The 25069-nt window shown below is 40.5% G+C and overlaps 1 protein-coding gene across 3 annotated transcripts in view; it reads left to right on the top strand.

Moving 5' to 3' along the window:
• Positions 1 to 25069, top strand: part of MAN2A1 (mannosidase alpha class 2A member 1) — a 208371-nt gene that overhangs the window by 154630 nt on the left and 28672 nt on the right. For all 3 annotated transcript variants that reach the window (XM_038402274.2, XM_038402277.2, XM_043514896.1), the window contains exons 14-19: positions 6692 to 6928; positions 7051 to 7173; positions 13020 to 13134; positions 18494 to 18627; positions 20543 to 20684; positions 22329 to 22462. In XM_038402274.2, coding sequence (XP_038258202.1) covers positions 6692 to 6928; positions 7051 to 7173; positions 13020 to 13134; positions 18494 to 18627; positions 20543 to 20684; positions 22329 to 22462 — 885 coding nt within the window. The remainder of the gene's footprint in view (positions 1 to 6691; positions 6929 to 7050; positions 7174 to 13019; positions 13135 to 18493; positions 18628 to 20542; positions 20685 to 22328; positions 22463 to 25069) is intronic.

Consider the following 25069-nt stretch of genomic DNA (forward strand, 5'->3'; position numbering starts at 1 on the left):
AGTGAGGGACAGAGGCTACATCAGGGAAGTAACACAGTGCTGCGTGATACTTAAGGAGCTCAGACAAGCATACCAGAAAACCAAAGAATCAAACTGACGCTCCGGGACAGAGCCCCAGACATGCCGTTTCTACGCTGAGCTGCATGCAATTCTAGGGGGGGCTGCCACCACTACCCCACCCCTGTCCGTGGACTCCGAGGATGGGGTACCCTCCACTATGGCTGAGGATTTTGCAGATGGGAAAGATGAGAAGGAGGACGAGCTTAGGGAGAGCACACAGCACACCATTTTCCCCAACAGCCAGGATCTTTTTATCACCCTGACTGAAATACCCTCCCAACCCAACAAAGCTGGAGAAGGGACCTCTGGTGAGTGTACCTTTTTAAATATAATACATGTTATAAAAGCAAGCTTTTTTTTAATGATTAAGTAGCCCTGAGGACTTAGGATGCATTCGAGGCCAGTACTGCTACTGGAAAAGTCTATTAGCGTGTCTGGGGATGGAGCAGAAATCTTCCAGGGACATCTCCATGAGGCTCTCCTGGGGGTACTCTAAAAGCCTTTGCAAAAGGTTTCTGGGGAGACCAGCCTTATTCCGTCCTCCATGGTAGGACGCTTTACCACGCCATGCTAGCAGAAAGTAATCTGGTATTATTGCATGACAAAGCCTGGCAGCGTATGGTCCCGGTGTTTGCTGGCATTCAAGCAACATCCGTTCTTTATCTCTCTGTGTTATCCTCAGGAGAGTGATATTGTTCATGGTAACCTGGTTGAAATAGAGTAATTTGATTAAGGGGACATTCAGAGGTGGCCGTTCCTTATGGGCTGTTTGCCTGTGGCTGAAAATAAATTTTCCCCGCAGTTAGCCACGCGGTGGGAGGGGGAGCCATTGGTGCTGAGCTGTTCGCATTTGGCTAGCAGGGATCTTCCCTGATACCAGCCAGGTGGTGGGGGGAGGGGAAAAGCGATCATCCCAGAGAAGTGGATGGAGGGAGGGGGTTAGTTTGGTTTCTGCTGCTGCACGTTAACAGGAAAACCGCAGCACTAAATGGCCAACTCAACGGTCTTTGCTTGGTATGGGAAAGGAGGGGGCTGCTGTTATGAAGGTTGCAGAAGCTGAAAGACTATGGCTTACCATGGCCGCCTGCAAGCCGAATTCTGTTGCCTGGCACTGCGTGTGTGTGATCTCTAACACCAAAGCCGCAGGCACTCAATATAAGATGCAAAATGCAACCTTGTACCAAAATCACATGTGCTATGTAATGTGAATAGTGTTGTTCACCGTGAAAGAGTATAGCCATTGTTCTGTAAAATATATCTTTTTAAATACTTCACTCCCTTTTTTTTCCCTCCTGCAGCTGCAAATGTTTCAAGCCTCCCTCCTCCATCCCAAAGGCTATCTCAGATAAGGCGGCTTAAAAAACGCACGCACGATGACATGTTCTCTGAGCTCATGCAGTCCTCCGGCACTGACAGAGCTGTGTGGAGGGACACAATAGCAGAGTACAGGACGGTGGCCGATGAACGTGAGGAGAGGTGGCAGCAGGAAGATCAGAGGAGACATGAGGAAAAGCTGGGGATACTGCGGGATCAAACGGACATGCTCCGGTGTCTGGTGGAGGTTCATGAATGGCAGCAGGATCACAGACTGCCACTGCAGCCCCTGCTTAACTGCTCTCCCTCCTCCCCAAGTTCCATAGCCTCCTCACCCAGATGCCCAAGAACGCGGGGTGGGAGGCTCCGGCCACCCAACCACTCCACCCCAGTAGACAGCCCAAGCAACAGAAGGTTGGCATTCAACAAGTTTTAAAGTGGCCTTTTCCTTCCCTCCTACCTTCCTGCCACACCCCACCCGGGCTACCTTGTGAGTTATCTCCCTATTTTTGTAATCAATTAATAAAGAATACATGTTTTTTAAACAATATTGACTTTATTTCCTTTGTAAGCAAGCTGTGATCAAAGGCGGGAGGGCGGATGGCTTACAGGGAATTAGAGTCAACCAAGGGGCGGGTTTTCATCAAGAGGAACAAACAGAACTGTCACACAGTACCCTGGCCAGTCATGAAACTGGTTTTCAAAGCTTCTCTGATGCGCACCGCTTCCTGCTGTGCTCTTCTAACCGCCCTGGGGTCTGGCTGCATGTATTCAGCAGCCAGACGATTTGCATCAACCTCCCACTCTGCCATAAATGTCTCCCCCTTACTGTCACAGAGATTCGCAAAAAGAAAAGGAGTACTTGTGACACCTTAGAGACTAACAAATTTATTAGAGCATAAGCTTTCGTGAGCTACAGCTCACTTCATCGGATGCATTTGGTGGAAAAAGCAGAGGAGAGATTTATATACAAACACACAGAGAACATGAAACAATGGGTTTATCATACACACTGTAAGGAGAGTGATCACTTAAGATAAGCCATCACCAGCAGCAGGGGGGGGGAAGGAGGAAAACCTTTCATGGTGACAAGCAAGGTAGGCTAATTCCAGCAGTTAACAAGAATATCAGAGGAACAGTGGGGGGGGGGGGAGGGAGAAATACCATGGGGAAATAGTTTTACTTTGTGTAATGACTCATCCATTCCCAGTCTCTATTCAAGCCTAAGTTAATTGTATCCAGTTTGCAAATTAATTCCAATTCAGCAGTCTCTCGTTGGAGTCTGTTTTTGAAGCTTTTTTGTTGAAGTATAGCCACTCTTAGGTCTGTGATCGAGTGACCAGAGAGATTGAAGTGTTCTCCAATTGGTTTTTGAATGTTATAATTCTTGACGTCTGATTTGTGTCCATTCATTCTTTTACGTAGAGACTGTCCAGTTTGGCCAATGTACATGGCAGAGGGGCATTGCTGGCACATGATGGCATATATCACATTGGTAGATGCGCAGGTGAACGAGCCTCTGATAGTGTGGCTGATGTGATTAGGCCCTATGATGGTATCCCCCGAATAGATATGTGGACAGAGTTGGCAACGGGCTTTGTTGCAAGGATAGGTTCCTGGGTTAGTGGTTCTGTTGTGTGGTGTGTGGTTGCTGGTGAGTATTTGCTTCAGATTGGGGGGCTGTCTGTAAGCAAGGACTGGTCTGTCTCCCAAGATCTGAGAGAGCGATGGCTCGCTTACAGACAGCCCCCCAATCTGAAGCAAATACTCACCAGCAACCACACACCACACAACAGAACCACTAACCCAGGAACCTATCCTTGCAACAAAGCCCGTTGCCAACTCTGTCCACATATCTATTCGGGGGATACCATCATAGGGCCTAATCACATCAGCCACACTATCAGAGGCTCGTTCACCTGCGCATCTACCAATGTGATATATGCCATCATGTGCCAGCAATGCCCCTCTGCCATGTACATTGGCCAAACTGGACAGTCTCTACGTAAAAGAATGAATGGACACAAATCAGACGTCAAGAATTATAACATTCAAAAACCAATTGGAGAACACTTCAATCTCTCTGGTCACTCGATCACAGACCTAAGAGTGGCTATACTTCAACAAAAAAGCTTCAAAAACAGACTCCAACGAGAGACTGCTGAATTGGAATTAATTTGCAAACTGGATACAATTAATTTAGGCTTGAATAGAGACTAGGAATGGATGAGTCATTACACAAAGTAAAACTATTTCCCCATGGTATTTCTCCCTCCCACCCCACCCCCCACTGTTCCTCTGATATTCTTGTTAACTGCTGGAATTAGCCTACCTGCTTGTCACCATGAAAGGTTTTCCTCCTCCCCCCCCCCCCTGCTGCTGGTGATGGCTTATCTTAAGTGATCACTCTCCTTACAGTGTGTATGATAAACCCATTGTTTCATGTTCTCTGTGTGTGTGTGTGTGTATATAAATCTCTCCTCTGCTTTTTCCACCAAATGCATCCGATGAAGTGAGCTGTAGCTCACGAAAGCTTATGCTCTAATAAATTTGTTAGTCTCTAAGGTGCCACAAGTACTCCTTTTCTTTTTGCGAATACAGACTAACACGGCTGCTACTCTGAAACCTGTCACAGAGATTGTGACACGCAACAAGCAGAAATAACAATGGGAATATTGGTTTTGCTGAGGTCTGAGCGAGTCAGTAAACTGCACCAGTGACCCTTTAAACATCCAAATGCACACTCTACCATCATTCTGCACATGCTCAGCCTATAGTTGAACAGCTCCTGACAACTGTCCAGGGTGCCTCTGTACGGCTTCATGAGCCAGGGGATTAAGGGGTAGGCTGGGTCCCCAAAGATAACTATTGGCATTTCAACATCCCCAACAGTTATTTCTGGTCTGGGAAGTAAATCCCTTCCTGCAGCTGTTTAAACAGACCAGAGTTCCTGAAGACGCAAGCGTCATGAACCTTTCCCGGCCATCCCGCGTTGTTGTTAATGAAACATCCCTTGTGTTCCACCAGTGCTTGCAGCACCATTGAAAAGTACCCCTTTCGGTTTCTGTACTGGCTGCCCTGGTGGTCTGGTCCCAAGATAGGGATATATGTTCCGTCTATAGCCCCACCACAGTTAGGGAATCCCATTGCAGCAAAGCCATCTCGTATGACCTGCACATTTCCCAGAGTCACTACGTTTGATAGCAGCAGTTCAGTGATTGCATTGGCTACTTGCATCACAGCAACCTCCACAGTACATTTGCCCACTCCAAATTGATTCCCGACTGACCAGTAGCTGTCTGGCGTTGCAAGCTTCCACAGGGCTATTGCCACTCGTTTATGAACTGTGGGGGCTGCTCTCATCTTGGTATTCTTGTGCTTCAGGGGAGGGGAAAGCAAGTCACTTAAGTTCCATGAAAGTGCCCTCATGAATACGAAAGTTTCGGAGCCACTGGGAATCATCCCAGACCTGCAACACTATGCAATCCCACCAGTCTGTGCTTGTTTCCCGGGCCCGGAATTGGCATTCCATGGCATGAGCCTGCCCCGTTAACACCATGATCTCCAAATTGCAGGGAATGCGTTTGAGACAGGTGTGTTCATGTCCTCATCACTGCGCTGCTGTCGGCTCCTCGCCTGGTTTTTCAGATGCTGGTTCTGCATACACTGCATGATAATGCATGAGGTGTTTACAATGGTCATAACTGCTATGGTGAGCTGAACGGGCTCCATGCTTGCTGTGCTATGGCTCCTGCTCGGGCAATCTAGGGAAAAGGGCGTGAAACGATTGTTTGCCATTGCTCTGGTGGAGGGAGGAGAAACTGACAACATGGCTTACAGGGTTGGCTTACAGAGAATTAAAATCGACAAAGGGGTTGGCTTTGCGAGAAACAGAATGGTCCCCTCAAGGATAGAACTCAAAACTGGGTTTAGCAGGCTGTTGATTTCATAGAGGGAGGGAGGGAGGAGAAAATGAATACCAAACAAATCTGGTCTATTTCTTGTTTTGATCCACTTCATCTATCTTTATATATCTTGCCGGCAACAGACTGTGAAGTACTACCGCTAGCCATCGTCATCACCTGGGTGCTCTGCGGAAGACAGTGCAGTATGACTGCTGGCCATCGTCTTCTGCTGGGTGCAGATTAAAATACAGTATGCTGCCGGTAGGACTGAATTGCCATGAGACGAAACTTAAAAGGGAAATGACCTGACTGAGTCACTCCCATGTTTGCCCAGGCGCCCCGACCTCATTGAGGTCAGTTAAAAGAGCATTCTGGACTACATCAACGATGGCTACCAGTCATACTGTACTGTCTGCTGCCAAAAGGCAATAAACTGTTGCTGTGTAGCAATGCAGTACCATGTCTGCCAGCACCCAGGAGACATACGGTGACGGTTAGCTGAGCGGGCTCCATGCTTGCCGTGGTATGGCGTCTGCACAGGTAACTCAAGAAAAAAGGCGCAAAACGATAGTCTGCCCTTGCTTTCATGGAGCGAAGGGGGGCCTGACGATATGTATCCAGAAGCACCTGCGACAGTGTTTTAGCCCCATCAGGCACTGGGATTTCTACCCAGAATTCAAATGGGCGGCAGAGACTGCGGGAACTGTGGGATAGCTACCCACAGTGCAATGCTCTGGAAGTCGACAGTTGCCTCCGTACTGTGGACACACTCTGCCGACTACATGCACTTAGAGCATTTGTGTGGGGACACGCACAATCGACTGTATAAAAGCGCTTTCTACAAAACCGACTTGTATAAATTTGACCTAATTTCATAGTGTAGACAAGGCCTAAGTAAGTAGCAAAGAATCAATGGCAGTTTGAGACACGTTCCATTATATCCTCCTGTTGAGATCCATAATGGTATGTTAGTGTTGTGCTCCAACATTCTCTGCTTTCTAGAATATTTCTGACCTGTGGCACTAATTTTATGCTCATCTCCTTAATGTATGGCAATATGCTCAACTCAAGATTACAGATCATATTTCTTTATAGCAATAGACTAAAAATGTTAACTGTTGTTCATCTTCGTAAACAATGATCGTGCCCTTCTGAAATATTGCTGATCAGATGAATAGCAGCAACATTTTTATTTGTGATGAAATATTAGAACATTTGATTTAATAATTTGAAATATTCTTATTAATAATCTAATATTAATTTGTATTCTTGGAAATTGGGCAAAAATCAGTGCTGGTGTAACTATTGAGATGAATAGAAATTCAGCAGGCATGAATTTGGTGCAGTATGTTCAGAAATTTATTTTAATGATAACAGTACATTTTTAGTATGTTTTCTTCTTGCTCCAACAGATCTCTTTCGTGGTGCACCTACCGCCTTTGGGTCTGGGAGTTTATCAGCTTTTGGAGGTTCTGAGTTCAGAAATGGTCTTGGCTGATTATAATATATATACTAATGAAGGAAATAATGTGCAGGTGAACCCAGATGAGGTTTTCAAGATCAAGGATATGCAAAATTCTGTGGATGATATTACTTTAGAAAACTCCTTTATGAAACTATGGTTTTCTGGGATCTCAGGGCTTCTGAAGGTATGTTGGCTCACAATTTGAAATATTGTATTTCTTATTCATAAGAATATTGATGCATAAAAGATTCTGATGCGTAAAAACTAAATGTGTCACCCTCTCAAATTGTGATTATTTATCTTTAGAAAATTAACACAAAAGAAGATGGCAAAAATCATCAAATAAAGGTGGAGTTTGCATGGTATGGAACTACAAGTAACAGAGATAAGAGCGGGGCTTATCTCTTCTTACCAGATGGAGAGGCCAAGGTAAATAGTACTCATATTTGTAATAAAGGTTTTCCATCCTGAAAGATCCCAAAACACTTCGCAAACTACATAGAGAAGCAGTGGTTAACCCACCATTGAAATATAGCTACATCTGTTGTGAAGCACTGCGTTCAAATTATGCACGTTGAAATTTTAACAGGGGACACTGACAGTCCTGGCAGAAAGTGCCATGAGATTTTTCAATGATCGCAAGTGGCCAAGACCTCATTTTCGAGTCTTATGGTAAAAGTGTATTGCAGATATTCATTCATTTTTCCCAGCTTTTCTTTCTCCCTATTTCTCTTTTCACCCTTTAGTCTGAGATTGGATATACTAAATTTATACAGAGAATAATAGAGTGAATATGCTAAACTTTTTTAAGATTGTAAGCTCTTTGTGGGATGGGCTGTTGTTATGATGCTTTTATACAGTGCCTAGCATGATGCGGCCCAACTTTCGTTAAGATGTTCAGCGCTACTGCAGTATAAATGATGATGAACATAAAAGGAAGAGCAAGTGACTGTCTAATTTAGCCATCATCTACTACAAGCAGGCATTATTTTTGTTCAGCAATTATTTTTTTAAAAATCACATACTCTTTTCACAAAAAGAAAAGGAATACTTGTGGCATCTTAGAGACTAACAAATTTATTTGAGCATAAGCTTTCGTGAGCTACCACTCACTTCATCGGATGTATTTGATGAAGTGAGCTGTAGCTCACGAAAGCTTATGCTCAAATAAATTTGTTAGTCTCTAAGGTGCCACAAGTACTCCTTTTCTTTTTGCGATTACAGACTAACACGGCTGCTACTCTGAAACTTGTCATACTCTTTTCAGTTAACTCTTGTGTTTAGTTTCAACTTTCTTGGAAATTCAGAAACATGCAGTGTATCTGACTTGTTACCATGTATATTCATATTAATGAAACAGTTTTATAAAGGTAAATGATAGCATGCACCAGTCCCAGTTTTCCCTCAGAGGAACTTTAATTGCTGATGTAAGGTCAGATTGAAGCCCTTCCTATGTGTTCGCATAAGGAAGAAAGGGCACATAACATGTTTATAGTCCCTTGTACTGGCCAGCCATACTGTGGGTAGAGCAACTTTTGTAGTCTTGCTGCTTCCCACCACCTTAGCTTTGGGAATATATAGGGCTCACACAGGATATATCCCACCTCCCCTCTACTCCCACTACAGAAGAAAGGACGGAGGAACTGAAAGGCAGACTGTGACTGAGTCATAGTCAGTTTCCAGGGGCAGTGAACCAACATGCTTCATCGTACACAGGGCTCCTGGTAAAGGCATCATTGAACTCTAAACAATTTATCAGTCAGGTTGACATTACTACACATCTCAGTATTCTTAAGAGCCCCAGTGGAAATATGGACAGATTGCTGAGGATGAGTACAAAAGAGTAGCACAAGCGTGTAGGGACAAAATCAGAAAGCTAAGGCACAAAATGAGTTATACTGAGCAAAGGAAATAATAAGAAGAGGTTTTTAAAAATATATTAGGAGCAAGAGAAAGATGAAGGAAAATGTAGGCCCTCTACTTAACAGGGAAGGAGAGCTAATAACATATGACAAAAAAGGGGGCTGAGGTGTTTAATGACTATTTTGCTTCAGTCTTCTCGAAAAAGGTAAATTGTGACCCAATATTTAACACAATTAATATCAACAACGGGTAGGAATGCAACCCCAAATAGGGAAAGAACAAGTTAAAGAATATTTAGATAAGTTAGATGTATTCAAATTGGCAGGGCCTGATGAAATTTATCCTAGGGTACTTACAGAACTAGCTGAAGCAATCTCGGAACAGTTAGCAATTATCTTTGAGAATTCCTGTAGGAAGGGTGAGGTTCCAGAGGACTAGAGAAGGGCAAGCATACTACCTCTCTTTAAAATGGGGAGCAAAGAGGCCCTAGAGAATTTTAGACCAATCAGCCTAACTTCAATACCTGGAAAGATACTGGAGCAAATTATCGAACAGAAGCTTGTTAGCATCTAGAGGATAATAGAGTCAACAGTAATAGCCAACATGGATTTGTCAAGAACAAACCATGCCAAACCAATTTAATTTCATTCTTTGACAGGGAACTCTTCTGATGCAAGATATTTCTTTCCAAGAACTCCCGATTTTGAAAGACAATTAGTACAGGACTTTACAGGAGCTACAGTAGTTAGTAACGGGGTCAGGAACCCTTAACAGGTAGAGATGCCACACCCTTGCACTCCACTGTGAACCAGCTGCTGAAGAAAGTGTGGCAAAAACCTCACATTGCTATCCCAACCTTCAAGACAGTGAGGAAAAAATATATTCTCACCAAGGATGTATGGTGTCTCAGCTCCTCATGGGAGCTTGGGGGTAGGTGGAGACAAAGCCATAACTAGAGGGAAGATTAAACACGATTATGGTACTGCCTTCCCAAAAATTAAGCTATGGTGCTGATAATGAATTGAGCAAAAAGTTTACCAGTTCAAGACTGCTACACTTCCCATTGTTAACTGAGCCATAGGACAGTTGGAACTATGGAAAAAGGCCTCCACCCTGGATGCTTAAAGTCTGTGAGAGTGTAGACCTGGCCTGGCTTCAGGTTTGGGCAACGTTTGCAGGTGAGACAATGAAAGAATCTTTGCCCCAAGTTTGGAAGCCTGTTGGTCTGCTTTCTGTTCTATCAGAAGACTTTGGTCTCAATATCAATAGCATTTTTACCTCAGTGTTCTGGAGATGACGTTAGTTCTTGTATGTACGAAGGACCTTAAGAGACTCGGTATCCTAAAAAATTGTCCTGTTTAAAATGGACAGCTAGGCAACCATGTTTTACATAAACATGGAGGGATACACCAGATTGTGCTCCCCATTTTGAGAAACAGTGCAGGTGTGGGAATATTGTGTGTCCTACAAGATGAGACTTTGTCACCATGTGTCTGACGGAGGAAAAGAATACAATCACAGATAGGGCTGAGCTGAAACAGATCTTCACAAATGGTCTCTGAATTAGAAACTGGCAGATCAGATTTTCCTATACTACAAGACACCAGCAGTGGATCTTGTCATAAATCACCTGAACAAAAATATCTGCTTCTCATCATGTTAACAAAAAGATCATAGTAACACGACACTCTGTAAGAGGCTATTACATGGCTTTATGCTAAACTCTTGTTGTAAATGTACTGCCAAATTTTAGAAGAGACAATGGTTTGAAGATAGTAGCTCTTATTGCTCTAGACAAGTATGGTTCTTTACTCTGTTGCAAATGGCCATAGCCAGTATGATTCATGTTTTGAGTCTGGTCTTAAATCATCAGTCAGAACCACAATATCTGCTTCATCACAATATGGGAATCTTCTCCCATAGAGCTTGCCTTCTGAAATAGAGACCATGTGCATGGTGTATTTGAGCGGGTGTTTCTTGACTTCTGAGGTGCTAGAAGGACATTTAGCAGAAAGACATACAAGTCCAAGTGGAAAAAGCTTTTAGTGCAGCCCATTACTTGCCTCATACACAAACTACTTAACTATCATCTTCACCTGCCTGGGTCTAATTTAGAGTAACAGCATCCAGATACATTTGACAATACTTGTGGTTTATTGTGAACTGATTGAAGGTAGACCAGTGTCTTTGCAGCAACTTGTTGTCACGGAGTCCCCTGGCAATGCTCTGGAACTGCTCCCCAGAGTCCTGACTGGCTTCGTAGGGAAGTTTCCTTTCTGTGAGCAGACTGTCTTTAGGCCACACAGCTCACACAACTTCTACCTTCCTGGGTCTGACCTCAGAGCATTCAGCATTCTCTGCCCCTCCGTGCGCTTCCCATAGCGAATCTGCCCAGGCAGGCTCCTGGGGAAGCCAGAGGGTCCTGCACCCCAACTTCGCAGTCAGACATGACTCTCAGCCAACCAGTAAAACAGAAGGTTTATTAGACGACAAGAACATGGTCTAAAACAGAGCTTCTAGGTGTAGAGAACAGGACCCCTCAGCTGGGTCCATTTGGGGGGGGGGGGCAGTGAGCCAGACAACCACGTCTGCACTTCACTCTATGTCCCCAGCCAGCCCCAAATTGAAACTCTCTCCAGCCCCTCCTTCTCTGGGCTTTGTCCCTTTCCTGGGCCAGGAGGTCACCTGATTCCTTTGTTCTCCAACCCTTTAGCTCTCATCTTGCAGGGGGGAAGGGCCAGGCCATCAGTTGCAAGGAAACAGGGTATTGGCCATTCTCTGTGTCCAGACTCCTGCACACACCTGCCCTCTAGGGCTCTGCCATGATCATACACCCTTATCCCACCACCTAGATATTTAAGAACTGCATAGGGGAAACTGAGGCACCCTCACACTATTCAAAGGAAACATTAAGAACAGTCCTGCTTCGTCACACTTGTCATCCAATTTGTACACCATTAAGAAAGCCCTTTGTGGTATGGGATGTTAATGTCCTGACAAAGATAATGAACTGCTCATTTTGAACTGCTCTGTTCCTGTGATAGCTAGGAGGGGAAGTATCAATCTGATGAGCCAAAGGACTAGTTTTTGAAGTTGAAACAGACTATAGTATTTGGTTGCAAGAGCTCCTAGCAAAGTTGGATGGCAAAAAGACACGCCAAAAAAGACTTTGTGCCATCTAACTCTACTCTGAGTTCTCAATATAAAATATGGTCTGTTTCAGCTTCAAAAACTAGTCCTTTGGCTCATCAGACTTATTTTCCCTCATGGCAATCAAGAAATGGGGAAAAGTTGTCTGAGAAGTGGGGCTGAAAACCAGCTCCTGTGACAGGCTCAGGGACAAGTTTCTTCCATTTTCTGCTTCCGAGAGGAGGGAGAGAGGATTTGTCCCTGAATCTGTCTCAAGAGACAGTCATCCTTATTTCTTGGACAAATTCCTTGAGCACCCAACATAGAAAATCTTAGTCAGAAAAGTACAGATTCATTGGTTGGAGTCATTGCTGGAGATCAATGAGTTTGGAGATCTGCTACTACTAATAGCCTTTCATGCACAGGAGCTCCTCCTCTGCTGACCCCTTCAAACAACTCAGAGAGTATTAACTGGGCAGTCAGAAGGAGGAGTTTGGCTCCTATCCTCAGCCTTTCTACCAGTAGTCCCAGTCTGACAAACCCACTCTGGATCAGCAAATCAGGGTTAGGAGTTGGCAGTTTGAAAGGCAGTTGTGCTCCTGAGACAGCTTCAGCTCCTGGACCCAGCTGTCCTCCTGGGATGGGGCAAGGCTGAGCTAGTACTAAAGCTTTGTCAGGAGTGCAGTTAATGGTTCAGCTAAGTTTATGCTGTGCAGGGAATGGCAGTCTTTGGCATGAGGCCCATGAGGGAAATCCGCTGGGGGGCGGTTTGTTTACCTGCAGTTTCTGCAGGTTCAGCCAATTGCAGCTCCCACTGGTTCGCTGTTCCAGGCTAATGGGAGCTGTGGGAAGTGGCATGGGCCGAAGAATTTGCTGGCCGCCGCTTCCCTAATATTGAATCTAATAAATATGTAATCATAGTAATATGTTACTTAACACTTACATTGCTCTCATCTCCAAAATGCTTCACAAATATTAAATCAGTAATTCTCGCAATGTACCTGTGAGGTATGTAATGAAGATTATCCTCATTTTAAGACAAAGTAGGGCTAAGAAAATTTCCCAAGACCACAAAGAAAGTCAATGTCAAAGTAGGGATTATATATTCCCAGATCCCAGTCTTGTGTTCAGATTACAAGACCTACACTCATCTACTATAGATGAAAAGTTATTTTTGTGGGGGGTTTAAATTAGGATTTAAACCTATTTAATAACTGATATGTTGTGGAATTTTTTATGCTGCAAACAGTTTTCATACCATTGTTTTAACTTTGTTTTTGCAGCCTTATGTTTTCACGGATCCACCTACCATAAGAGTTACTCATGGAAGGATTTTCTCAGAAGTTACTTGTTTTTTCCATCATCTGACACACACAGTGAGACTCTACAAAGTTCAGGGTAAGAGGTTTTAAAACTGCAGTTATATACATCATTGTATTTTCTTGCTAATTTTGTTTAGTTTTGGCCTTACGTTGGCTTTCCAGTGCTTACATAACTTTTTATGATTAGTACAGTGCTGGTTTAGGAATTGCCTTCTGATTGCAGCATTCACTGGGTATAAGGACAAATGATCTATTCTTGAGTTTTGCAGCAGTCGCTCAATTAAAGTCAGACTTAAATCCAACAGATTTTCCTGGTGGAAGACTCCCTCAACATTGGGAAATCCTCTTATGGTGTCGGGCTGCCACAGTGGCTCCTACACCACTGAATACCCAGTACAGGTGGCATTCCTGAGTTAAGGGATGTAGTAGTGTTGTGGCTGGGGATTCTTATTGCTCTTGCACTGTGCAGCTATTATAGATTAGAGTGGCCTTGAGGCTGCACCTGTGCTGAGAACCAAGGCATTGTAAAACCAGCCCCAGGAATGAGAAGTGTTAATGGCTCCTTTGTGCCTCCCTATATTCCTCTCAGCTGCATGCAGCATTTAATGGGTCCACAATCCTGAATGGGGCCTTTGGCTACTATACTGTAGAAATAATAAATTGTAAGTAATGATTGCTAAAATGAGGGAGGGAGAATTGTAATATTTTGAGACCCTAGTCCTGTTTTAAAGACTTTAAATGATGGAGAATCCACTACATCCCTAGATAAATTGTTCCAAAGGTTTTATTACTGTCATTGCTAAAAATCTGTATTTTATTTCTAATATGAATGTCTAATTTTAACTTCCAGTCATTGGATCTCAGTAGGCCTTTTTCTGCTAGATTAAACAAACCATCTGCTGTCAGAAATCTCTTCTGTATTGTGATATACCAGGGTACAATCCAGACTACTGAGCAGCTGTCACCCTGCCCTGCAACCTCCGATGTCTTACAATGCCTTTCTGAAATATCTTCCACCTGGGCCACTCACAAACAGCCTTCCAGCATGCAAAGTCTGTGTGTAACTGCAGCCTGCCTGCCACACTTGTGTTACACTCTGGCTTTCACCAGCCTAGGTTATACTGCAGGGTGACCCCAACGCACCCCTAGTCTTAGATTTTCTCTCAGAAATGTATGTCCTATACTTTCTTGGACAGTACAAAATATTTTAAATTCATTATTCCTTAAAGGGAATATACCATTTTATTATCTCAGATAGTTATTCTGACACTTCTTTTTAAACACCTTGGATTAGATAACACAGTAAAACAAGTCTATTAACTACAAAGAGAGAGAGATTTTTAAGTGAGTACAAGAAATGAAATATAAAGGTCAGAAATGGTTACAAGGAAAATAAGGATAAAACTTTTACTAATGCCTAACTTAAACTAATCAGGTTCAAGCAAAGTTTCTCACCACATGCTTTCAGCAGTCTTACTGACCAAATTCAGTAGAGTCAGGACCCCTCCCACAGAGTCCAACTAATGCTTCCTTTGTCACTTCAGGCGCAGTGTATGTGATGGGCAGGGAGAGTGAGAGGTGCTTTGGGGTGTTTGTTCCTCCTTTTTATTGTTTCAGTCTCCCTTTTGAAAAACATTTCCAGCTGGGAATGAGGAGACAGAGTCAATATGGAAGGATGTTCTTGCTGCCTTTTTCTCAACTGTTTGAGCTTTCTTTGTTTCCCTCCCTACTTGATGATTCTGTTTACTACTTAAATGCAAATAAAGGCACACACACATTCCTTTGTCTAGGAGAGATCTGTTTGCTGACTTTTGTTTGGGCAGTGCTGTGGAGTTTGGAACATGCGTTAATAACATCATATAGGAAAATCTTATAACTTTACATACAATGTTGCCATACATATTTTGCCAGGACAATACTGATCAGAAAATTGAGTTTTCAAGGTAAACCTTCCAAGGCATACTTTGTTACAAAGATTTATTACAACAGTGTGTAGGTTGTGGATACGGGGCATATTTGGTTATACCTGTGTAAGTACTTGCAGACTCTGATCAAGGCACCTCTAATTCTCCTTTGGGATAAACTACATAGCTGAAGTCTCTCACTATGTGCTTTCAAAACCTTGAATCATTCTTGAATCTTTTCTGATCCCTTTCCAGTTTTTCAACCATCCTTTTTTAAGTGGGGACATTATTCCATAATAGTTTCACTAATGCAGTATTACAGAGATAATACCACTTCTCTGCTCCTCCTCAATTTTACATCCACGGATTGCATCCACCCTTTACAGTATTGCACAAGAAACTCATGTTCAACTGGTTACCTACCATGACCTTAAATTCTTTTCAATGTCACTGCATTCCAGGATTCGGGCATGCATATTGTAAGTGCGTGACCTACGTTCTTTGTTTTTTTTTTTATGTATGACCTCACAATTGGCTTTGTTAAAACACACAATGGCATCTTACCAAGTAGTCCAGATTGGTCTGTACATCTGACCTGTCCCCATCATTACTTGCCACTCAAGTTGGATCTGAAACCTGTTAATTAGTTGTGATTTGGGAATACAAATGATGAACTATATCCACTATAAAAATTTTAAACTGTTTGAACCTCATGGTTTATAAGTAGGAATAGAGCTCGGGCCAACCTGCTGCAAATGGCCATGTGAAGGGCAGTTCAAATGGTTTAAGTGAAACCGGGCCTTGCTCCCATTTCTTTAGCCTTTTTGCTCTTTTCTTCCATTTTGGGGCCGTAGCTTGCTCTGTAACTGTTCCCTTCACTAGACCTAAATTAAACTTACCGGCATTCCTGAGCTCTATTTTCATTAGTTTTACCTGATACCGCTCTGAGTTTCACAGATATTATGGTCTCTTACCTGATTTCCTTAAGTTTAGTTAGATCTTTCACCTTCTAGCGCAGTCATTCCAAACATAGCAATTAATTCATAAAGGGCATGGTGGGTGAATTCTTATGGTCAGCTGTGATTTCCGCCATGAATACCTACAAGTGCAAGAGTGGTGCTCAAAAATGCAAGCTGTAGCAGGCCCATGAAAAAAATAGAAAAGTGTGAGTGGTCTACAAAATATCTTGAAATATTTGACCATATTGTTGGTGAACAATCTGCAGACAGTTCTGCTACTTGCATTTCTTACCTTCCTTAGCTAGTGAGGACGTTGATTTGGGTTTGTCAGGCTTGTTCCATTCTGGAGTATCTGATTCCGGCACAAAACTTGACATCGAATTGTTGGGTACCAAAATCTGATTTTTAGCAGAACGTTGCCCATTAGTTACTAGCACACCTGTTATGGACGTGGACTCTGAAAGCAGTTTTGTTATTGGAAGCTGGGGGCAGAATTTTGACTTCAAGCGAGATCTGGCTGCTTGGCCACAAAAGTGACAGATTCTGTTTACCATTTTTTGGTAGAAAATGGTCCCAGAGTTAAATTAGAACGAGCCTGTTTGCTTAGTGAATTCAAATAAAGGCAAGTATTAAAATTGTGGTTCTTTGTCAAAATTTCTAATGGGGAGTTGCACCAGGGATTTTGATTGATATGCAGTTTGACTCTTGCCTTCTTGTACTGTTTCACTTGTTTGCTTTTCCAGCCAAACTCCTCATCTTCCTTTGTGAACTGTAAAACTGGGTTCACAAATTTTTTCCACTTTAGCAATTGATTATGCCTACGTGAATGTTCAAAGAACAGGTGGAGGCAATCGCTCACTAGATGGAAATTGCAGAATGGTTGGTAAAGGGTTTCACAATTGACGAAGATATGCAAATCTGCTATCACGATACAATATTTTGCATTATTTCTTGGATATTTTGCTGTGTTTAGGTGAGAGATTTAGTTTTGAGGGGTTCAGATGAAAAATTAAAAGTTGTCATAATGGTAATTTTTGGTGATTATTTGAATTGCTTGCAGGACATGGTAGCATGTTGTGAGATCGTATAGAAGCTATTAAGGGCAGTACTATAAAAAGCATGGTAGACTTTTTTTTGGACAGATTTAGGAAAGTTTAAATACTTCTCCATTGTATTTGCATTCCAAACTCTTTCAAATGGAACAAATGTCTCAGGTGCTAAGGTATACTGAGGTATCAAAAGATGGAGAAAAGGTTGATGACTGCTTTGTAGATTTCATTGATATTCACACCAAAACAGGGAAGGATATGCCAGATTTAGAGATGTTGAAAAAAAGACTGTTTAGATATGGCAAATTGGAGGGGACAAAGCTATGACAAGAGAGGTAACATGGTTCCAGCATACAAAGGTGTTCAGAATCAAATTCAGCAGATAAGTCAGTATGCATCTTTTGTCCCCTGTGCTGCCAACTCACTAAATCTTGTAGGTGAACCAGCTGTAATGTTTTTTCCACAAGTTATTCTAAATTTTGGAATTGTTCAAAGATTGTATACCCTGTTTTCCTCTTCTACTAGTTGTTTAAATATGTTGGAAAACATACTAGAATTACATTAGAAAGCCAAAGCATGACAAGATGGTCAACCAGGGTAGAGGTAATCCATTCAAAATTAAGTTGAGGATTTTCTTGATGCTTTTGATGAGATCAAGGCTGTACACAATCTTACTGCAGAATTTAAATCTGAAGCTTATAGCTTGAAAACAAACATTTCATAATTTTCTTTGCTTGTTTTGGCTGAGATGTAGTATACTATTGTATCAAAAATTAACCTGTAAGCTCCATTTTGAAACTCCTCATAGGTCGTTATGTGCACCTAATTAACTTCTAAAATCTGGCCCTCATCCCTCCCCACTCCATCACCCAAAAGACGTACTTTGTGTTCCCAGTCACATCAAAACAAAGTCTTCAAATTCTCTGCCCTTGGAAGCCCTATTTAATTGTATTAAAATGGTTCTGTACTTTCTCTTCACTCCTGTGATTGTAACAGAGTTGCCGTAGGAGTGGTAGGAGACTAGCAACAGCACACCTACACCCAAAAGGAGCAGCAGCAGCAGGCACCAACAATTTAAGGTGGAGGAGCAGCATCAACTCTAGACAATAAATGGCCCGACCCAGTTCCAGAGCATTAGCTAGTGCTCAGGGACAGGACCCAGCAATAACGTTGCACACTGCATTGCCTGCAGGAGGTGTGCTGACTTCTATACTGGTTTTGGCTGTTAGTAATCGGCAGATTTTAATAATCCACATAGTTTTTCTACTCCACATTAATGAAGCTTTCAAAATTATATGGCTAATCTGCTAGGTAGCAGTGGTCTAGAGTCTCTGCTAACCAATTCTATAATAGTGATGCATGCTCTGGGTTCAAAGCTTACTCCTCTCTATCAGGGTAGACATTAGCATGGAAGGAAAATTGATCGAAGGGAATTGGAACGTTGTTATGCTATGGGGAGAGCTCTATAGAACTTGTTTTTATTTTTTAATAATCAGAAATTGTAAATGTACTTTTAAATTTAGGGTTGGAAGGAGAGTCTCTTGAGCTGTCCAATATTGTGGACATTAGAGGAGAATACAATCGTGAGATTGCAATGAGAATTTCATCTGACGTAAACAGCCAAAACAGGTTTTACACTGATCTTAATGGATATCAGGTAATTACCATCTGTTAATTCTGAGTATAGTAACTATGACTATTTAGACAATTTCATGGCTTAATACTTGTTTTTTAATTGGTTTTTTCTTATTTACTCAAGCAAATAATAGTTTAGTATGAGAATGTTAATTATTTTGAAAGTGGGCATTGGTTTAAATATATGCTATTTTTCCTGACATGACTTAGATGCACTTAAATGCTATGAATGGCTTTTCCAAGATTCAAGCATGTTTATTTTATGTCTGTCTGTCATGACAAACCAGCCTATCTTATGTACAAAAACTGTGTTTAGTTATAACAATATGATGGTACTAATATATTCTTTGTTTATAGACGATTATTATTATTTTATTGTTTTAATTTTGTATGGTTCTGTAGACTTCTTAAAAGATAATCTCCTGTGCATGAATATTGGAGGAGGAGATATTCTTAAAAATTAAGCATTTAATTTTTCATTGTTTTTGAGTGCCATCAGCATTCTGTGTGCTGCAGAATATGCAGATGACATGGATTTTTGTCTCAAATTTCGGTCTACATAAGGTACTAAACTAGATGTTCATCATCGTGGAAGTTAGCATGTTACAAATATTGGAGAGACTTTCAAAGAGAAATGTCTGTTCCATTTCAAGAATATTTTAAGATTAAATAACTCTGAGTTTGTAATTTGGCATCTGCTCTGTCAGGAGGCCATGAAATTCTGCAGAATCTAAGAACCCAAACATTCCTTTTTCATTCTCCCCATCATTGATAAAGCAGTAGCATCCATGGCAAGGGCATGATGTTTCCTGAGGAAGGTGCCTTCTTTTCAAAAAGCAAAACAACCAACCAACCCCAGCAAAGAACCAAACCCTTACAAACAGGACAGTAGAAGCCACCCTTAAAATGGACTTCAAAGATACATCAGTTATGTCAAGAATATTTCTGGCAACCACAAATTTTTCTCAGTCCACATTGTGTTGACCTGAAAAATCTTTGTTTTAGTTCTCAGGGTCAAAGCATAAAAATAAATTGAACTAAGAGGTCACTAACAAACCATCACACACACTATTGATATGTTGTATTCCTTTCTTTTTCTGTCTTGTCTGTTTAGATTATTAAGATATTTAGAGTCTGAATTTTACTATGTTTGCACTGTGCCTAGCAGGCCCTGATCTTATCTGGGACCTCTAGCAGTTACTGTGATACATATAAATTATACAATAATTGAATGGAACATAGTAAGCCATGGTATTGATGATGCACCTGATGCAAAAGAATTCAGGTCATTTTTCTTAGCTGTGTTGGCTCTGTGGTGTTGGTAGAAGTAAAAACTTTAGTTTCACTATTCTCACCAGGTATGATTCCGAGTACATAGGGACCCAGATCTGTTGAGTAAGAAATTGCCATTTTATTTAATTATTTCAAAGTAGTACTGCTCTTAAATAAAAAAATAATCAAGTGAAGTTTTAAAGTAGTAAAGAATATTTAATAGTACTATACATTCATCTATACAAATGGCAAGATATGTCTGTAGATTTCTATTACTTATATCCGTGTTAGAAATCCTAGGAATAACTCTTACACTACTTTGAGTTTATTCACAATGTACTTTCTAAAGAACAAAAAAAATTCTCTCAAAAATACTGCTCCGTATGCTAAGAGCCATTACAATTCTTTATATAAATTCCCTTGAAGAACCTTTCATTTTTTGAAAACTACTTTGAACTACAAGTATGTGTAAGTTACGCCACTTCTGAAGTAATGTTGGCCATAAGTCCCTGAAAAGCTGAACGATATGGTGGAGGGACTTGCTTTGGTGTCTATCAGTTGTTGATCCCAAAGCATACAAGATAAATGCCTAGAAAGATATTTTGCTTTTTTTTTACATATTTAAATATCAATGGAATATACTGATGTTAATTTTGATATTGTAGATTCAGCCCAGAGTGACAATGAACAAATTGCCTCTTCAAGCAAATATCTATCCAGTGACTACAATGGCTTATATCCAGGATGATGGCATTCGTTTGACTCTACATTCTGCTCAGTCTCTAGGTGTTACAAGCTTGAAAAATGGTAAGTACAGTATGGGAAAGGTTTTCAAAATCTGACCTACATATTAAATCATCTCAAGTATTCAGAGGATTGTTACACAGATTACTATGCTGTGTCGTATCCCTTCCTTGAGAATGTAAAGAAAAAGGAAGCATTTTTACTACACCTAAAACATGACAGTTTGTGAGGAATATATTAGGAGCATGGGAGTGGCCATTCTCAATCAGAATACTGATGTCCCGTTACTCTAGTATCCTATCTCCAATGGTGACGAGCACTAGTTGCTAAGAGGAAGCCATGCAGTAGGCAGATACGAGATTTACTCCCAGGGAAAGTATCTTCCTAACTCCCATTAGTTAGAGGTTGTTTTATGTCCTTAAGGAGATGGGATTATGTCCAATCCATTGCTCTTGTTTTGTTTTGTTTTTTTTAATGTTTGCTTTTATAATTCTGGATAGTCTTGTTTACTTTATAAAAGTGTTTTTTTGAATCCTGCTAAGCTTCTGGCTTCACTGATACCTTATTGCAGTGAGTTACACCATCTAATTTTGTGCTGTGTGAAAAAGTATGTTCTTTAATCAGTTTTGAATTTTCTACCTTTTGATTTCTGTGAAAAATTCCCTTTTTCTTGCATTGTAAGAGAAGGTGAATAGAAGTTTCCTATCTACCAACCCAGTTCATAAAACTAGTTTTTACTATTTACTTTTATGCATAAAAAGCGTTCATGAATAACTACTGTTGAAGTATATGAAGTGGTGCTGAAAGATGTGTGTACAGTACTCTAGGTGCAATTTCAGTAGATCTTTATGTACTATCTTTTTTCTTTTTCTTTTTTTCCTTTATTGATAGTTATCTAGTGCTCTGTCTGCTTTCTCAGTGTGACACAAAATAGCTTAATCTCCGGAGGACTGAAAAGCTTCAGTCTAAATAAAGTATTTGGGCTTAATGTTAGGGTATGGAATGAAATATACAGGTCAGGCTAGACAATCTAATATTCCCTTCTGGTGTTAGTTTCATAGAGTTTATCTGCCCACCTTCTCTACGTGTAACATTTGTGGTTAGAAAGAAGGAATATTGGAGGTGCACTCCGTTAAATGGAATAGGCCAATGACATCACGCTCACATGAGATCTCTCATGCAACCCCTGTGGGCACAAGCTTTTCAAGGCAGTTTAGCAACCTGTTTCCAGAGACATATCTCATAAGTGTAAATTCAGAGAGGCAACTCTTGAAGAACAAGAGTTACTCGTAAGTAACCCCTTTTCCTGTAAAATTTCAGCTTTCACATCCCTTTGTTGTAAGGTTAAAGCTGTTCAAATATAAATTTCTGGAATTTCTTTTATAATAGGGAAAGTATTTTTCATTCTCTTGCAGCTCAAACATCTTAACTTTTTGTCTAAATTTTGGGGAAAAAACAGTCTTATCCAGAGACCAGTTCTTGAAAATTTTAGCCTGATAAGTAAAAATTCGAGAATGTTATAAGCAACCAAAGCCAGGACAATATGAAAATGCTTATTCAACCCTCCCAGTACCATAGATATCACAAACTCTCCAACTGTAGAAATATTGTCTGGATTATTTTTACCATTGCTGTTTGCAGTTCATGTGGTTAATAAAAGCAGCACAAACTACTATCATCAACATAACCTCAATATTTGTTTTTCAGGACAGTTAGAAGTCATCATGGACCGTCGACTTATGCAGGATGACAACCGTGGTCTTGGACAGGGTCTCCAAGATAACAAGATCACAGCTAATCTGTTCCGACTTCTGCTGGAGAGAAGAAATGGAGTAGATGAGGTAGGAGTACTTACATGGGTTTGTCTGCTGTATTTTCAATAAAACCAAAGATAGAAATATTTGATACTTCTGTACAGATATAGTTAAGCAAAAATACCTGATGTGTGGGTATCTGACCTATCTAAATTGTCTCACTTCATGTAAACCAGGAATATATGAGAATCTTATATGCAATAATAGTATTGGTCAGTTTGATTCACTCTTCCTTTTACAAACATTTACCTTTGTATGTCCCCTCTTATTCCCTCAGGGTTTTTTTCCCTCTTCTCTCCTTTGTTTTTCCATCACTGCGGGGAAAAAGGTTTGGGAAGCAGTATCATATTGCAAAAGTAGAGACTAATGAGAGAAGCTACAAAACTGAGTGGGTTTAAAATCAGAAGGCAGTTTCTAAAGATGAGGAATTGTGTATGAACTTGTAATATACAAAGGAGCTGGAATTAATTTTTTGTATATGGGTGATAGCAACCACTGCAGTGATGAGGATACTTACATTATACCACTTTAAGTTAAATTCCAGTGTTCATTTGATTCAAAGATTATTTTTTTAGTGCCAAAAGATACTGTGATCCTCTAGTCGACATCCTCCTTTATATAACAGGCCATAAAATTTTACTCCATAATTCCTGCATAACATCTTGTTGAGCAGGAATATATATTTTAGAAAGATGTCTGGTCTTGATTTAAAGACTTCAGAAAGTGGAGAATCCCTTGTATCCCTTGGTAAGTTGTTCCAAGTATTAACTTCAGTGTTAAAAAAAATAAAATTGTGCCTTATTTCCATTTTTAATTTTCTAGCTCCAACATCCAGCCATCGAATCTTATCTCTTTTTCAGATAGTTTAAAGAGGCATCTACTATCAGAAATCTTCTCCTCGCATAGGTACTTATGGTCTGTGATGTAGTCCCCTCTTCAGCTTCTCTGATAAGCTAAATAGATGATCTTAAGTCTATAACATAAAAGTTGAGACTTTTTGCACAAACACTCTTGACATATTTAAATTAAATGCAACACTGAGGCTTTTAAAAGTAAAGATCGGTAGTGCAAAAAGTAAGATTCCCATAATAACTTGAATCCAGTCACATTTCAAATACTATACGTTTGGAATCAGTTTTCACAAGTAAGCTGGAGGAACCTGATTTTGACTTCACAAAAACAAAAGTGAAAACTAGGATTGAGATTTTCAGAGCAGTGCAGGGGACTTAGCCACACATCTTCCAGTTTCAAAGGAAGACGTGTAAATCATCTTCACTGCTTTGAAAATCTCATCCTCGGGCTGTAACACATTCACCTGCTCGTAAAATGTTTCATAAATATATCGAAGTGGATGTATTCGCCTTACCTGGACTGTTTCCAGATGACATTGTGACATTCAGATCAGTCGCTCAAATATTCAGTGTTACCTGTCAATCTGCTTCCAAATAAAAAGGCTATCACCTATTGATTATCTGCTAGTACCATTACATAAGAAAGGAGATTCTTGAGCTTATATATATATCTATAGATAAAATAAAATTTAGACTTAAATTTGTACAAATGTAGATCACAGATCTACAAATGTAGAATTGTATCAATAGATATAATAAAAAAGGTAAGTTGATGGTAAGTGCATTAAAGATGTAACTTAGGAAGCTGGAAAGTATTTCCATTTTGGTGATCTCTGTGTGATGTCACATACTTAATGCATCCTAGTCCATTAAACATCTCACCACATTTTTCAAAAGTTAATTTTAAATTTTTAATTTTTCTCATGCCACACATCAATCTTTTTGTAGAAAATTGCTTTGCAAATTTATTGAGAACCAACAAAGAACTGTATTACAGTGATTTGTCCTCCAGCTATATGTTCATTAATATATTTTGCTTGAATATATTTTATATTTCTTTGCAATTTGTGTTGAGAGTAACTCAATTTCTTTTATTGCATGCATGACACTGCACTCCTTGTGCTGGAAATCTTTGTGTGATGATTGCCTCTGCGTTTCTTACAAATATATGTGGTCTCTGCTATTTTGTTTACTTTTTTATGCCTTGGTATGTATTTTTAATGAGACAAACTTCAGTTCTTTCACTAATTTCAGTTTTTCATAATATAACTTTGCTTTGACTTGTTTATCAGTTATACCACAAATAATTTGGTCTTTAATTGCTTCATCTAGTTAACAGTTCAAATTGATATGATTCAAGTCTAATACATAGCTCTTTAACATAAGGCTCAATGACACACCTGGCAACTGCTTCCTAGTAAAGAAAATGTGCCTACATAAGTGACATTTTTGCATGGCACATAGTATTCTTGAAATTTTGGTTAGCTGTTTAGTCATTTTTTTGCTTCTACTGGATTGCATTATAGATCTCCAAAGCCTCTGGGGCTGCCCTTACAGCATTGTGAAGAAATTTCACCATCTCCAGTTTCTCCACAGTACCACCTACTTCCAGGAAAATTTGGAAGTTCTTCTACCGCCTCCAATTCTCTTCCATTTTGCTTTTCAGACTGAGGGATACAGGTGTCTTCGCTGGCTCTTTTTTCTGGCCAAAGATTGTTTTCTTCTCTCACTACATAATAGATGTGACACATAGGAGTGCTGGTCAGAGTATGATCTTTATTTC

Source organism: Dermochelys coriacea, chromosome 5 (assembly GCF_009764565.3).
Source record: "Dermochelys coriacea isolate rDerCor1 chromosome 5, rDerCor1.pri.v4, whole genome shotgun sequence".
In the NCBI taxonomy this organism is placed as follows: Eukaryota; Metazoa; Chordata; order Testudines; family Dermochelyidae; genus Dermochelys; species Dermochelys coriacea.